Source organism: Clavelina lepadiformis, chromosome 9 (assembly GCF_947623445.1).
Source record: "Clavelina lepadiformis chromosome 9, kaClaLepa1.1, whole genome shotgun sequence".
In the NCBI taxonomy this organism is placed as follows: Eukaryota; Metazoa; Chordata; class Ascidiacea; order Aplousobranchia; family Clavelinidae; genus Clavelina; species Clavelina lepadiformis.
Genome location: NC_135248.1, coordinates 10,233,590 through 10,251,463, shown reverse-complemented (window position 1 = coordinate 10,251,463; position 17,874 = coordinate 10,233,590). Strand labels below are relative to the sequence as shown.

General features: G+C 35.4%; 1 protein-coding gene across 1 annotated transcript; it reads left to right on the top strand.

Annotated features, from left to right (window-relative positions):
- Window positions 1-7,673: 7,673 nt before the first annotated feature.
- LOC143470482 (integrin beta-3-like) lies at window positions 7,674-16,901 on the top strand. The gene is made up of 18 exons (XM_076968648.1): window positions 7,674-7,811; window positions 8,195-8,280; window positions 8,520-8,637; window positions 8,767-8,856; window positions 9,055-9,283; window positions 9,406-9,586; window positions 10,036-10,197; window positions 10,290-10,385; window positions 11,153-11,257; window positions 11,496-11,609; window positions 12,095-12,251; window positions 12,525-12,705; window positions 12,818-12,903; window positions 13,028-13,221; window positions 13,639-13,779; window positions 14,091-14,217; window positions 14,760-14,926; window positions 15,013-16,901. The coding sequence occupies exons 1-18, from the start codon at window positions 7,754-7,756 to the stop codon at window positions 15,094-15,096; spliced, it is 2,376 nt and encodes a 791-aa protein (XP_076824763.1). The 5' UTR covers window positions 7,674-7,753; the 3' UTR covers window positions 15,097-16,901.
- Window positions 16,902-17,874: the final 973 nt, after the last annotated feature.

The window sequence follows — 17,874 nt, the reverse complement described above, 5'->3', positions numbered from 1 at the left end:
CGGACGATTCAACCCGCGGACGATTCAACCCAGGACGATTCAACCCGCGGACGATTCAACCCGCGGACGATTCAACCCACAGACGATTCAACCCCTGGACGATTTAACCCGCGGACGTTTCAACCTGCGGACGATTCAAAGCGCGGATGATTCAACCCGCGGACGATTGAATTGAGCACTAGGCCCAACATAATGAAGCCAGTATTCGATATCCAATAATGCTCTATTGCTGTAATGCAGGGGCGGGCAACTTCTTCGGTCGGCGAGCCTGATATGAGAAAATGAAGTACTTGGCGGGCCGGATTCCTGAATAGATTGGAACGCAGCTTTGTCTTATTAATGTTCATGGTCGAAAATGTTTGCTCATAAATGTATGTAGACCCGAACAGAACAAGTAGATTTATGGCCATCTTTCTCCGGTTGGCAAACTTGGACTTATTCAGTGACCCAATACAGGGATTGCGGCAGAATGTGGCCGCAGGCCACATTATCATGTAAGACCGGAAACTGTCTGCGGGCCGCTCAAAATCCCGTCGCGGGCCGGATCCGGCCCGCGGGCCGTATGTTGCCCACCCCTGCTGTAATGCCATTGTGCTCCTGTTCAGAAGACATGGTGCACCATAGTGGGAAGTGTGGTACTTACATGATGCACAAGATCTATCATTGTGCACTTTTAAATTTTTATGTTACCTGAACAAAATACGGTACGACTGCAATGATGGTACCATAACCGTTAACCACGACGTACACGCCTATTCAGGATGGCCTAACTCTAGAGTATAGACTATCCAGTATTAAGCTTACAATTGGCTACAAAGTAACTTGGTGATAACCTAAGCCATAAGTACGTGAAAAGTTCATGAGTTGAATCGTCCGTAAGTTGAATCGTCCGCGGGTTGAATCGTCCGCGGGTTGAATCGTCCGTTGTTTCAATTGTCCTAGGTTGAGTGGTACTGGGTTGAATCGTCCGCAGGTTGAAACGTCCGTGGGTTGAAACGTCCGCGGGTTGAATCGTCCGCGGGTTGAATCGTCCTAGGTTAAATGGTACGGGGTTGAATCGTCCGCAGATTGAAACGTCCGCGGGTTGAATCGTCCGCGGTTTGAAACGTCTGTGGGTTGAATCGTCCTAGGTTAAATGGTACGGGGTTGAATCGTCCGCAGGTTGAAACGTCCGCGGGTTGAAACGTCTGTGGGTTGAATCGTCCGCGGGTTGAATCGTCCGCAGGTTAAAACGTCCGCGGGTTGAAACGTCCGCGGGTTGAAACGTCCGCGAGTTAAATCGTCCGCGGGTTGAATCGTCCGCGGGTTGAATCGTCCGTGGGTTGAATCGTCCTAGGTTGAATGGTCCTGGGTTAAATCGTCCGCGGGTTGAATCGTCCGGGGTTGAATCGTCCGTGGGTTGAATCGTCCGACCACCATATTTCAGTGTGTTCTTATAGATATGTGTATTTCGACTACAACAGCATCATCAGTATCTACAGTATATGAATACATTCAGAAACAACAAATTGAGAGAATAAAAGCAAAAAATCTATAGTGGTTATTATTCTATACATACTTAGTAACCGTGTATAATTTTAATAATAAGTCATAAAATTTTGATTTGCTCCGTATGTTTTAATGTTTTAATTATGCGATGTTTTGCTGAAAAACATTTTTCTTTCAGTCAGTATAGAATAAGATGTGTAAAGCTAAATGCAGAAATTTTTTGCTTTGCTTCATCTTTTTGAGCTGGATTTTGGTCAAATTTTCTGTTCTCGAAACTTGACAACCGGTATTCAATCTAGTTGTTTTCAGGTAACAAACAAGTTTGTTTTCTTGTGCGTTTAAATTTTTATATTTTGCTCATTTTTGTCACAGATGTTGCGATATTTATCTTACCTTGGAGAATCGAGATGTTTCTAATGTTAAATTAACAATTCCTTGGATAATTAAGACCAAGAAACACAGCAGCTAAATGTCCGTTGATATAAACACCAGGTGTCAACCAACAGTTTATATTGTAGCCTATATAACGAGTGGTGGTTATTATATTTTACAAATAAAAAGCATTTTCTCTTGCTTATAAAATGCGTGACACTAATTGATTACTAGCTCGAAAACCAACCCTATACAGTAAACTGCCCAACTGCGGATAGCAGAAAAATTAAAATGTCACAGTCTTGGTTAAAAATCGGCCCCGATATGCGGGCTGCCGGAACATCCACAGCAAACACAGCTCCTGCACACAAGTTTACAATATAAGTTATTATTTAGCCCATAAGTTTTGTATGCAAAATAGTTTTCCACAAACTTATCTCCCATCAGGTATTCTATGAAAAGGGCTACCGGTGCAAGCAGTACAAAAAATGTGAAAAGCATGACGAAGAACTTTTTGGAACCGAATTGTCTTTCTAAACGATTACCAACGTAAAACAATTGTGGAAAAGGCTGCTGTGGACAAAGTTTAAGTTAGAAATCTCCTACATAAAAAATCTGTTACTTATCTTCCCGCCGGTACCATTAGTAATTGTACCCACGGAATTGCCCCTGAAATAATTGCACCAAACGTGATGGTCCCATCACAGGATGTATGCACACCAAACAAGTATTGTGATTTATCAGTATCGAAGAAAATGTAAATATGGGAGTATATTTAACTTCAGAACACAGATTCAGTCACTCAAACATGGCGATAAGTACCAAATGAATGTTGGATTGTGGAGAACTTAGTTTAAGGGGGAAGAGGGAACATGGGGCAACATCCCTAAAGGCTTATACAGTGTAAAAAGGTTAAACATGTAAGAAACAAGTGTAAAACTGGTAAACAATCAAAAAATTGATCAACAACTGCGTAACAACATAAGGATAACATATGCACTGCAAAACAGTTAAATAGCTACTAAACAACAACTTGTTAACTATTTGGTGTAGTCTGTGCAACTGACCTTCGTTAAGAAGTTAGCTTCTCTAAACGTTTAGCAAGGTTGCCAAGTAAGAACCACAACTGGTAAACATTCAAAGAATTGACCAATAACTGCATAACAACTTACGCAATGAAGAAAAGTTAAATAGCTACCAAGAAACAACTTGTGAACTGTTTGGTGTATTCTGTTCAATTTTTAATTTCAAAATGCTACTCGCTTAATCATCTTACTTTAAATTGTGTACAAAGTTTCAAATAAACGCTTTTACTTGTACGCATATAGGCTACGTTGCGATCTGTAGTCAACTGACAGCCACATTGTAAGGTCAGCTTATTCACAATGTGTCTGTTGCCATACAGTTTGAAGTCCTTTGACGAACTTCCTCGGCTAATATAATATATTTGTTTTAACATGACGTTTAGCGTTTGCGTTCCATTCATATGTGTCTGGTTTAACGCGTTGCCATATAAAGCATTCATAAGTTGTTAGGAGAAATGCCTTCTCTTTGAATAAATAAGATACTACTTTGGAAATGTGAACAATACCACACTTTCGTCGATTCTCATATTTATTAAAATGTAGTGCGGTATATAAATAAATATATTACTTTCTTATTTATTGTATCGGATTTTCATTAAACTTCTGTTGCACAATTACAAAATCTGCAGTCAGAACGAAAATGGGCATAAAAAAGAAAGAGACAGGCTTTACAGACCAACAGACTAATGACGTCATTATGTTCGGGCGTGAAGCCTCAGCTTGGGGCAGGAAAAAGTTGACTAGTTTAGCTTATCCTACTTGGAGGTCTTTGGCATGTGGGCTGTGTTGTAGGTTTAATGCCTTGCACATAGGCTAGCAGGAGTATAGTATAGCATAGCATAGAATAGAATTCTAAAGTACCGCTATTTCTACGTAGTAAGCTCATCACATCACGACATCAGACAGTCAGGGAAGCAGGAGCGAAACTGTGTACAGTACCGGTATATAGGCCTATACTGGTAGTGTTAACAAAGACCGGATGTTGCTGCGTATAGCCAAGACAAACTTGTTCCTTAAGCTGTTTTTGCTATGTTACTATTTTCAGAAACTAAAGGGTCAGTAGGTTCGAATTTCTCCACTGCAGCTGACGATTTTAAATCATGTTTCGCAACTTCTTTTTTATTACCGATACGGTAAGCTGGTTTATTTAGGCTAGGCTAGTAAATTAGACTACAAAGACTTTATAGGAGTGCAATTTATAAAAAAATATTTGCAATTTAAAAGTTTTCGTTGGGCTATAGGCTTGGATACCTGTCGTACGCATGGTATGCTTATGATGTAATAAATTTATGGCCCTTTGTAACTTGCTATAGTTGTGTTTGGAACTTTAATGCACTTTATTCATAAACTCGTAGTTCATATGGCAGACTGCAGAGTTTGGCATATGCACACACAATGCTTCATTTCATGACCTTCAATGCCGCACGTAAGGTGCGTTATTTTCCACTTAATGACTTGAATAGAACTTCTGTACCCTCCATTTTAAATTGGTTAGAAGTTTGAATAAGTCTACTAGTCAAACTGTGCACATTACTGTATAGGCTAAATTTTTGCACCTAAGTGCGCACTTACATTATATTTGAGTATTTTTGCGCAGTGCACTTGTTATTTTTGGTTGTTTGGCATACCCACGATCTTGCTAAATAAATGCATATTCTGCAGTCCAGGTTCACGGCCTGATTGCCAGATGTATTGAGTCTATTGACGTTTCAGTTGCATGGGGTTTCTCTCTCTACATTTATGTATATGAGCCTGTATAAAAAGTTTGTATGATACACCCGAGATCTCTGGTGTAAATATCAGCTTCAACCTTTCTGGCGTGACATTACAAAATCATGTCACAAGAAGCAAGTCATACAAAAATTAGCCACTAGTTTTCCAATTGTGGTAATTGGCTCCATTCATTAAACTAGCATTTCGGCTAGGCATGGTTGTGGCTGAAACTATAATTAGAGTGTCAATATTGGTGTGGCGTGAATTTTTTTTGCGTAAATTTCTCTGTCCTAAAATACTAGCTTCCATACTGGTATGTAACATGTTTCCAGTGTAGCACAAGCATGAAAGAGGTCCATCAACGTGCACGCCAAAGTTTTTTATCTTCACGCTTATTTATAATAACTAGGTAAAAAATATGTTGTTTGAACCCCGATTTATAATAATAAACTAAAGCTTGAGCCTTCAGTGGATACCATGCTACCAAATTTTGCATCTTTACACACAAGATTTCTTGTCAAAAACTGTCATATTTTTCAGTTATGGAAAGTTTGTATGTTATGCCGGAAGGCGCAAATATTATTATTCTGCTGTGGCGTCTCAAAATAGTGTCACAAGAAACAAGCATACAAATATTGCAAGGGCAAACCAATGGCTTGAAATTAAATACTTTAAACATTGTCATGATATAAAACAGATATTCTAATTAAATCTCACTGTGCTGAAATGTAAGCTCTCCATTCCGGATTGATGTAAGTTTGAATGTAAAACCAATTTGTTTGAACTTTTTTGCTGTTGGAGATCAATTGCTGGTAGAGTCAGAGCTTTGATTATACAGGAAACAATAAATGCCCTGTAGGAAGTTCTTTATGTTGAATTAGTTCCGATATTTGTAATGGTTTTGGTCCGCTTTGTATTTTGACATGCATTTATTTTTTTGATATTTGTACTACTGGTATATATTTTTATGCTATGATTGTATATAAATGTGTTAATTATATGATATATAAATTATATTTCCATGCTTAGTAACAATATAATGAGAATTTTCAGAATTCAAAAAATGCCTATATTTTACATAATATTAATAACTGGTTTGTATAACCATAATCATTTCATAAAAACCGTTTAAATAATGGTATCATTTACCAGAAAGCTTTTATGAAAGCATTATCTTCCTGCATGCTCAGCAACTATAAAAATTTTGAAATTTTTTTTTCTTCTGTTTATGTAATTAAAACTTTTTCTAACCAGTACTGTTATTAATTTAATAGAGTATATCATATAGATTACGTTGGATATATTCATGAATTTTTCTGGCAGAAATTATTTACCACACATATTTTATTTTAATATATACATACCATCAAATACATTCTAAGGGATTGATGGCCACGGCTGATAATGCCAATATTGTGTATTTATTTTGCTGGTTAAAAACAACCATAACTTCGTTTTATTGCCAACATGCAACACCATGCATTTTCTAAGACGCTTCAATGACAAGAGGCAAGCATTTTTATCCTCTCCCTTGTTTTTCAGCTTTTTCTCTGCCCATTGCTCATATTTTTACTTATTGTTTTTGAAATACTCTCACCTGGTTTTAGCACAGTCCAGCAGTAATTGAAACTGCTTTGGTACTATCAACAATGCTGTGGCTGGAATGCCATTAGTTTCCCCGCGCAAAGCATGTCAGTGGCTGTGTTGGATTCTAGGCGTTGCATCAACATTTTATGTAATGTGTAGTAAACCTTCGTAAAAGCTGCTTCATTACGTAAGTTTCGTAATTATTTTCAATTAACTACAACACTATTTGAAAGTGAAGAATTTTAAATTGTTGAACATCGGCATCTACTATTCCAGAAGGCTTGTAATACTCTAGTCGTCTATTAATCATTTGTGGCAAGTGTGACCAAAACAAAACTCTTAAACATGCTGGGATTCCATGAAATTTCCTATAACATTTACAGCAAATAATGATAAGCAATTCCAGTTGCAGTTAGACACACGTTTTACAATGCAAATTTAACTTTTGCAACATACGAATGTGATTGGTGCTCAAAAATGCGATGGGGTGACAATATTTTTAACCACCAAAATGAGCGGTATAATCAGCAACATAACAAACGCACTCTTTTCTCTATAGAATAACGTAAGCACGAGCAACGCTCTTTTCGCAAGCGCGGCTGCCCAGCTCTGTTTAATATTTATGTTAAACAGACCCCAGGCTTAGTTATATTTAGGGGCAGGTGCAATATTGTAAAAAGGAAAAAGGGGGTAGCTTACTAGAATGTTTTAAAGTCATGTATTTAATTTGTCAGTATAACTTATTATTCTGGAAATCATCCATTTCTACGTCCAGTTATTTTCCTTACAGCTATGTTTTTAGTATATATAACAGATGTCTTACATGTCAAGATGAAGCTTTTTATTTTTATACTTTCTATGTATTGATATGAAATACTTGTATGAGTGTGTTTGGTTATTGAATGATAAAGGAAAGTTGCAAGGCACAAACAGTTTTACTTACTTTTTTTCAATTAGATCTATATTGCCATACACTTTTGATAGCTTGATAGTGATATTGTTAAGTTTAGTAAAGTAGTTTGAATTTTGATAATGTCCAGAAAATAAGAGTTTCGAGCATGGTAACAAGCTTCACTGACACAATATTCTTTGGCTGGGACCATCTTAGTTTACCCACCCCTGTGCTTCATAAAGTATCATTTCAACATAAATGTTTTAGCCCTGAGGAAATTTAGTGTGTCATAAAAGTAAACTTACTAATTTGCCGGAAATCATTTGTATAATAAATTGTTGCCATATTAAGGCTATACATCTCAATAGATCCTTCTATTAACCTTGGTAAGTCGCCCATATCTTTACAGTATATGTAGTTAAGGTAGGTTGAATTTATATCTGACAAATGTAGTGTTTGCTGTATCATAGCTATGCGAGTTTATACCATTTTATTTTTCATGTATGTTATATATGATATAGATATACAATATTTTCATTTATACACTATAAAAATATTTACATAGGTTAAAGATCATTAGGGTTTTTAAAAATATTATACTCAGCATCAGCTGATAATGAAGGAATATATCTTGTGTTGTTTTCTGATGTGTAGTTTGTCATTAGTGGTTAAAGGTGAGTACAGAATATAGCAGTAAGCCCTTGTTAATGTTGTCCTGTCTTAATACTTTAATCAACTAACAATGTATTCGCTTATTTAAATAATATATAAACCTTGCCAATATTTGTTATGTATTTATATTTATGCATTAAAGTGTAATATGCTGGGATGTGTTCCTGTGTTTTGAGATTTAGTAAATGGTTTATTGTTGTTTGGCATAGCCATTTCATACGGCAAATATTACAGAATTCATATATACATAATACACATATAATTTGTTATCATGTTTAAACATATTATCACGACTATAATTAGATTCACAATTTTGGAACTACATATTCTATTTAAGTGTAATGTGTTTATGGAAGCATTTTGAAGATTGTATTTGCATCTACAGGAGCAAATAATGCGTGTACTGAAAGTAAAGCAAAATCCTGTGGTGAATGCATCGCACTTCCAGGGTGTGCTTGGTGCCAAGCGGCTGTGAGTAGTAAATGTCTCAATGAATAATTCACTTTGGTATATCTCGAGATCAATACATTTAGCCCGAATTTTCTTTAGTTAATGAAGTTAGCTTGCTTGGAAAAGTTTATGAATATTTTTGTATATTTTGTTCCGATAACTTGTTTACAAGCTGTACAGAACTTAGGAAATTATTTTATTTGTCTTGTCTTGTGACTTGTCGTGTGTAAATGACCTCTTTTTGCTTAATCTGTGTCTAGGACTATGCAGACAATCCTAATGTAGTTATATCAAGATGTGATCTACCAGAAAACTTGCTGTCTGAAAAGTGTCCTCCTGAAGCAATTTCTAACCCCCAGTCTAAAAGTGTACCAGGCCGTAAGTTGGTAATCGCACAAAAGAGCTTTTTCATCATTTACTACCCTGAGTAAAAACCTTTTCAACAAAATCAGGGTATACTAAACCAAATGCAAGTTGTATATATTTTGACACCACTTCCACTTACAGAGAATAATGAACTTTCCAATGTGGGTGAATCAGAAGTGGGAAAAGCAACACAAATGAAGCCTCAGACTATGGATGTGTACCTTAGACCTGGTAAAAATTGTGGCTTATATCTTGCATGTTGTGGTCTCATAAAACAAAATGTATATATATATATATGGAGAGATTTAACTTGTGCAAAGCTTATGTAAGCTGCTAAGCTAGATGGTCTTTGATGCACTAGATTAGTGAAGCTGAATATTTTACAGTTTTAATAATATCATGAATTAAAGTTTGCTCCATTTTTTGTAGGCGATCCTGTCAACATTAACTTGGCGTTCAAACAAGCTGAAGACTATCCAGTAGATCTCTACTACTTGCTCGATCTTTCAAAGTCAATGGAAGATGATTTGGAAAAACTTCGCAAGCTTGGACAACAGCTGGGACAGAAGATGCAGGAAATCACAAGAGATTTTCGTTTAGGATTTGGCTCATTTATTGATAAAACTGTGTCTCCATATATTTCAACTGTTCCCGCAAGGTAAGCTGTCTTGTGCCAATTCTTGTGCATTTTATTAGATAATATTGTATTAACGAAAATGTTTGCGGCTCACTTTTAATGTTTATGAAGTTTTATTTTTGAGGTTGTGAATTTGTTTACAGATTACGTAATCCTTGTGATGATCTAAGTCCATGCCAACCAACCTACAGTTTCCACAACGACCTGCCATTGACCCCCAAAATAGAATCATTTGTCACCTCTGTTAACAATGTAACTCACTCATCTAACCTTGATAACCCAGAAGGCGGTTTGGATGCCATGATGCAGGCCATTGTTTGCCAGGTGACCTTTTGTGTTTAGACTGACGCTGGATTCACACACAGCAAGCATAAAACATCGTATTTATTTTTTATTTATTTATTTCATTACCTACGGTAACTTTTTCTTAACAAAATTTTTATGGCCCAAGTGCAATTGCAATGTATTTCGACACAACTGAAATTCAAAAAATAAAATAAACTTACTTATGGATTGCATAGGTACTACAGTGTAACAACTCTGGCCGCTTACAAGCTATTGCATACTTATAAAACAACCCAATAGTACAATCCTCGCCTTGTAACCCATGGATTAAGAAACGCTACCCTGTGTACAAAATAATAAATAAACAAAAACTACACTAGTTTGAACATCTTGTGTACACTAAACGTAAAACTGCACATTAAACTGTTCATACATTTGCCTTTAGTGTGTAACTTGCTCAAACATTAACTTTTATTTGTTTATTGCAGCAATCTATTAAATGGAGAAAAGATGCTACCCACTTACTTGTATATTCAACTGATGCTAGCTTCCATTATGCTGGTGACGGTAAACTTGGTGGAATTGTTTTTCCTAACGATGGAAAGTGTTATCTTTCAAATGATGGAAATTATTTTAAAGCTAATGAAATGGTTTGTGTTTGTTGAGTCTTTTGTTTAAAAATTATTAGTGGTGGTAACATTTTATAATATATTATATAATCATTACCTTTTTGGTTTCATAGGATTATCCTTCAATTGGGCACTTGGTTAAAAAAATTACTGATCATAACATTCAGCCAATTTTTGCCGTTACATCAACTGTTATAAAAACATACAAGGTAAAGCAACTGAATATGAAACTTTTCAACTACATGAATATTTTCTTACAAAATTGGCATTTTAGAGTATTTGTTTATTTTTTCCATTTTGAAAACTATTGAAACAACAGTGAATATGCTTTTGAGCAGGAGTGAACGTTTCTCAATCTGCGACCATAAGCGGCTGTGGATCGTAACTTATGTGACCGTGCACATGCATGTTAAAATATAAGTTATGGTGGCCGTGCATTGATAAAACTCTTCGCTACTGCGCAAAGATATTTGGCCTTTGAAACTGACCTAGAATGACTAAACGCAAGGTTTCTATATAACAGACCAAGCAGAATTGTGCCTCCAGCAGCTGATCTTAAGCGAGGCGACGCAAAGCGTAACAAAGGCCGATTGTGACACTAAATTGTTATAGAGTGAATAGGCAGACTATAGTGAACATGTATGCAGCCAATGGATGAATATGAAAGCAATAGTTGTGTGCGAAGAATCAACAATCTGTAGTAGTGTGGTGTGATAAAAACCATGACTCGTGATTATAAATCATATTCCTTTAGAATACGAAATTCATAAAAAATAACTTTGACTGACTGGTGACCGGTTAGCAAAATAAAGTCAATAGTGCAGCCGGCAATAGCTAAAAGGTTATGCACCCCTGCAGTAGGTTTTTTAATACATTTCAAGAAGCCATTTAACAGAGATATAAGTCTGACCATACATTTATGTGTGATTAATCAAGTTTCTTGGATTATTCAAAAAAAATTTTCTGTTGAAATTAGAATCTTCAAAAAATGATTCCGAAGTCTGTTACTGGTGAGCTTTCTGGAGATTCGTCTAACATCATTGATCTCATTCAGAACGCTTATAATGATCTCAAAGGCCAGGTAGGAATGGCTTTGGTGGCATTCGAATACATTCCATTGCAACAATGAGTATAAACTATGAACAACCCACACGACTTGGCATACGTATAAATATCTGTAAATTGCCTGCTTGGACTTTTTTATGTTAATTTAGTTGCGTGGTTTTTATTTAGAGTCATATGTTAGATGAGTCTTAATGTTCATTAACTGCCAAATAAACAGACAGTTGATGAAGTAAAAACTACAAATGCTGTTACAGGTTATTTTGGAAGTTAAGGGCCCGAAAGAAATAAAAGTTTCAGAACAAATGGCTCATTGCCAGAATTCAACTATGGAAGGGCTAAAGTGTGACGGCGTTAAGCTCGGTGACGTGGTATGTAGTGAAAAATGTATAACAAAACATGTATAAAGTTTTCATTGCTGTGTTCAGATAATAAATATGGAACATGAATACGTCTTCTATAACATCTAACCGCAACATTTCTCCACCTGCAAACCTTTGGTTTTTTAATATGTTGCTTTCCTGTAGTAACATATTACATGCACTGAATATGTTCAAGGGCTTATTATGACTATTACCACACATTAGTATTAAATGTAATGTACCATATGTGGTTTAGTGAATTCTATAAAAAAAAAAACGTGCAGCTTCCAACATTGATATAATTTGATTTAAACTGAAGCCAACATTTAATATGACGTAGAGTTTATTTTTTATTGAAACTTTTTTGTTTGCAGTAGGAAATTTGCATAAACGATAAACATGTTTTTGCTTATTTAAAAAACTTCTCATTTTTAAATCACATAAAGTTGATCAACTTGTTATGTTTTATAAATCTTGTATCTTTTTTTTTCAAGGTAAATTTCACATTCACACTCTCCGTTGATACCTGCTTGCCTGAACCTGTTGAACTTTATGTGACACCTTATGGTTATAATGACAGAGTTAACATCACTGTAACCTCGCTGTGTGATTGTCAGTGTAATGAAACTGAAGCTGCTCATAACTGCTCGGGTGAATTGAGATTTTCTTCTTTTTTCTTCTTAAAACTAAAATTGTGTATGTGGGCAAGTTGGCTCACTAATTGTGTTTTTGAGTAAATACCTTTAAAAGACTTGATTTGGATTCATTTTATGAACATGATAAATCATGCATTTTAAACTTTTAAAAACTAACTTGTTTTGTATCTTGTTGAAGTATGCAAAACATGAATGTGGTATATTTTACACCAGATATGTACTGTATGTACTCTTCATATTTCTACTCAACCAGCAACTTTGTGTTAAGGTCACGGAAAATATGAGTGTGGGGCTTGCGTCTGTGATCCTGGATTTACCGGAATAGACTGCTTTTGCGATCAGAAAGACTTAAAAGGAGTAGAATCATATTTAATTAATTGCACTGATCCAGTGACTGGGGTTGTTTGCAGTGACAGAGGCGAATGCCAGTGCGGACAATGTCTTTGCATGTAAGCTTTTTCTTGTTTCCGTAGGGCTTTCAAAATATCATCAGCAAACAGTATTCAAATAATTTGTAAATCGATAAATGATAAATTTTGCAAGTCGTAATTTTGTTTGAAGGCAAGAGTTTGAGAAAAAAATAGATGGAAAATATTGTGAGTGTGACAACACAACATGTGATCGGGTATCAGGAAAAATTTGCAACAGTAAGTGAAAAGTCACTGTTTCATGCTTTTTACACACAAGGTGTTGAAAGAAGCCAAAATCACTCTGTACAGGAAAACAACCATGAAAGATATCGGTGCAGATCAAACTATTTGTTTTCTGTAGATCTTGGTACATGTAATTGCGGGAATTGCGAATGCAATGATGGCTGGAAAGGAAAAGCTTGTGAATGTACTTTGGACACATCAGAATGCTTTGATACAAGTTCAGATGCAATTGACAGCACACAGCCTTGCAATGGTAATGGTGAATGTGAATGCGGAGTCTGCAGTTGCTTTTCTGGCCAGGGTGGTGCAAAGGTACAAGATCCTATTATTGTTTTGTCACAAGTTAAGGATTATTTAACCTATCTTAACTGGTTCCTGCAAAAATGCCTATTAAATTAATGTATACTGCTATATGTTACTCGAATGCTGCAATATCATTAATGCTAAATTTGGTTTAAGTCAGAGTTGCTTCAAGGCATGAACTAGCCTTCATTATTTTGAAACTTGTCAAAAAAATATTCATGCCACAAGTTATGGGTAGATTATCATTATCACAAGTATTTGCCTCTGATTCTACGAACTTCAGATAACTAAAACTGTAATTAATATATTCTATAATACCATTAAATATCTAGCACATATACATTATACATATTTCTTCAGGGTGGTGTTTGGTACTTTTACTATTTATGCGTTTGATTTGCCTTATGACTTATATTGTTTTTCTAGTTTCGTGGTCAATACTGTCAAACAAAGCCAATTGTAATTTGTGATATTCATCGTGACTGTATACAGTGTAAAGCTTTCCATACTGGCAATTACAATGATGCGGAATGTGAAAAGAACTGCCAAAACTATAACGTCACCATTGTACGGTTTGCTTCCATATAGTAGTACAGTATAGCTTTTTGTTGTCAGCTTTGTATACTAATTATGTTGCCAGTTGGTTAGGTATACAGCCATATACCAAACTCAAAATATAAGTTAACCAATTTTAAGATGCAATCTCACCAAAACATAAATTAAACATATTATATTTTAAGTGGAGTATGTATCGTTATTTAGTTTACTTCTTTTAGATACTGGTGGCCTATTCCAATTTGTATATTGTACTGCGTTAGTGTTTGATTTTCTTCAAAACTGACTTTAACATTAACACTGTGGCCATTGAACATCCCCAGCTTGGTGATGAAGCAAGTGATTATGACCAAGATTGCCGCTTCACTGACCAAACTGATGACTGCAGCTTCCAGGTTTACTTTTCAGAAAAAAATGGCACAATCTATGTCGATGTGGAACCAGAAAAAAGTGCAAAATTCTTAATATTGGCAAAATTTTGACTAATTTTTGATGTTAAAACGACTGACATGTTATCAATGTCCAACGTTGTAGGTGTCTAGGGATGCACAATACAGAAGACCTGACCATTGTAAAATATATTAGAATAGTTCATTTCAAAAATAAAATTTTAAATCCTGTTCTCGAATAATTAGACAGTTAAAAAACTAAGTTGAAACCCCAGCAGTTCTCATCCACAAAGTTAAATGGTTTAAGTCGGTTGGCAATTACCAAAATTACTTAATGACGTTTTAGTTCATGGTGATTAGTGCGTCCCGTTACTACCCACTACCCAGCAAGCACCTGGTTTATGTGTAAAACTAAATCCCAATTGGACTTGCTAAAGACTTTTTGGATCATAAATTATGTGACAAGTACAGAATCTATTCCGTTGTTTGTTTACAGTGATCGTTTTGTACATTTTTGTTTTATATTTAGTTTATTTAGATTTATAGTGTTTATAAAGAAAATATAAAGAGTTCTGCCTTCAAACATTTACGTATCCTATTTAGTATGTGCGGCGTATGCAAACCCAATGTACATAATCATTGGCATAATTGCTGCAATTGTTGGTATCGGTCTTGCTATCTTGCTTATTTGGAAGCTCCTGACTTCGATTAAAGATGCTCGAGAATTTAAAAATTTCCAGAAAGAATCACAGAATCCAAAATGGGAAGGGGTAATGCAAAACTTACTTAGCTCTGTTATAAAACTGTGAATGTTAGAGAAAGAATTATTCAATTCAATTGACATCAATTTTTTTAGGGTGAGAATCCAATTTTCAAAAAGGCCACTTCCACATTCCGTAATCCAATGTACACAGGTGGAAAACCATCGGCCAATCTCTGATCAACCAGCTTCAAATAAATGGAAGATAAGGCAGAACATGTACCACTTAATTATTAACTACTGGGCTTCGACGTTAGGAGAATTGCAAAGAAACTCTTGTTTTTTATTTTGTTCTCCATCCAATGCCGACATTTTGTTAACATTGTGCTATGAAATGGACGGACGCTTGAAATCAGTATCATGCATCTGTAACAGAAATATAATGATCTTGTCTGTTGCTCAATATACTAACAGTATTTTTGCCTAAAAATCTATTAATGTTGCGTCTTTCTATCCTTTTTTAATATTAAGTTTAATCAAAGAAAATAGTGGCTGACAGTTGTTATCATTTTGAAGGTGCTGTAGTTATTGACTTGCATGGATATAATATCTACAGCGCAGCGGTTTGTTTTTCTTGTCGCACCACCTCGTATGTGTTGGGTCAAACCTTTAATCTACATATTCAATGTCCTCTTTGCTTAAACGTTACTTTGCGCTACTAAACTATACCATTGCACTGTTGTAATAGCGTGCTGGTACCTTACGATTTTCTGCGCCTTATGAGTTTATCGCTGCATTTGTAATGTGTGTCTGTATTTTTGATTTTGAATGTCTCCACCTACTGCTTTCATATTTCAACTGAGCTAGGATAGAAAAATATCACTTGAATTTAAAGTATGAATGTATTTGTGATAATGTAGCATTTTATTGTATTTCTGTTTTCCACTGTTGCCCAAGCCAAAACGTTGTGCTATAATAGCTTTTATTTTCACCAGACATTTTGCTATTATGTAGTATAAAAGCGTCCTTGCAACTTGGCCTTTACACACCATCAAAGAGAAAGACATCGACCTAAATCTGGTGACCGCCATCGATGTCTAGACGCTTAAACATTTACTGTAACGTCTTAATTTGTTCTGATCCTATTTCGCCCAGAGCATTTCACAGTATGTAACTTAATGGAACACTATTGGTAATTATCGTTTTATATGTTTATTATAACGCCGTCATCTGGTTCAAGTGCTATGTCATTTCTAGCATAACTTGCGCGCTTTACAATTTTTGTCAATGACGTCGCCAACCTTTAGGTATAGAATAGATGTAATTGCATTGCTATTAACTATTTTCACTAGGTATCACCGTTTTTGAATGTTGTGGTATGTGTCCAACATACATGAGTTATTAAAGCAGGATAATAATCATATGCAAAACATTCATGCTACTGTATTCTTAATACTAAATTGCAATTGAGTAAGTAATCCTTGCATTGTAATTTAAGAAAATGTTTTTATACCGTTTTTGTATCTTTTATAATTTAGCTTGCGCGTCTGTGTTCGGCTTTAGCATAGGGGCAATTAAGTGTTGGTTAATGCATGGTTTTTGTTGTTTTACAGCGTTGATTGTAATCTAGTGCTAGCCATGTCTTTTCTGTCTGCGGAATCAAACGCTTAAAATTATCCACAATTTTTTGTGGAATTAGTTTTCTATTTGCCAAATCAGCTTGTTTTATACAACAAACTATGTGTAAACTGACTTGCAGGTTCTACGATTTTGTTTGTAGAACCATGTATAAAAGTTATGACATAAATCGCGTTCAAGTTCTAACCATAAATTTTACTCCCCTGCAGGCAGCTATGCCGGAATTGTTCGTCCTGTAAATCGCCGGTAATTTTTTGTACATTTAGAAAATTAATGTTTTTCACAGTTGTGTTTGTATTTTTGAGCACTTTTCTGAACTGCCATGCACATTCACACATTACGGTATCGATTCTTTGTCTTGGTACGTTTGTGAAGTTTACCAATAAACCACGTTTTGGCCACGCTAATGTATTTATCAGTTATCCTGGCTATTTTTGGCTACTTATTTTCCAGTTTTTAGCACTATAAAGTTTCCACTCTATGTTTGAAATGCAAGGGAGCCCATGTGGGGTTTTCGAGTAACAGCTTTTTTAGTAAATTAACTACATAATAAGCCAAACAACCGTCCAGAATAAGCTTCACGCTTTACAAAAGTTTAGTTTTTGTTTTCAAACGCTGCTGCGATATTTTAATAAGAGCGGCCGGAAAAAAATTATTAAAATTAAATTATTTAAGATTAGGTGCTACAATTAAACAAACGATAGTTTTATTTTAAATCCGCTATAACTTTTTATCTAAACTCACACTATTACAGCAATCGCTCGTCGCAAAGCATTAAAAATAAAAACACAATCTGTCACCAATAATTTCCTAATAATACGTGCGTTTCTGCAATTGCATAATTATGGTTGGAAAACTTGTACGCTTAATTGAACATTTTAAATGACACTTTTCGCAGCTAAGAGACAACACAAATTTCTTAGTTACTATACGCCAGTTTATGATGTATTACGTTTCACTTGGAGAGGTTGGTGGGGCACAAATGATTTATTTCTCTTCACTAGAATAACCTGGTGAAAGAACCTAAGTTTATAGTTCTTGCGTTCTGTGAGAATACTCCAACACTGTGGCTGTCAGTTGACGACATATTGCAACGTATATGTTTACAAATGAATGCGTTTATTTGAAATTATGTACACGTTTTAAAGCAAGATTATTAAGCGAGTCGCATCTTGGAAACTACCTTTCTACAAATTTTACAAGAGTTCGTTTTCACCGAGTCCGACAGAGATTCGGTCAGCGATCTCTTTCTCTTTGTCTGGTTACTGACTAAAGCGCAAGCTTTTATAGTGTTTAGATGGGGAGTTGAAATACGCGATCTGATAAACATCAGGTGTCAGGTGCATGGGAAGTTGAAATTACCTTTTCCCAAGAAAAATA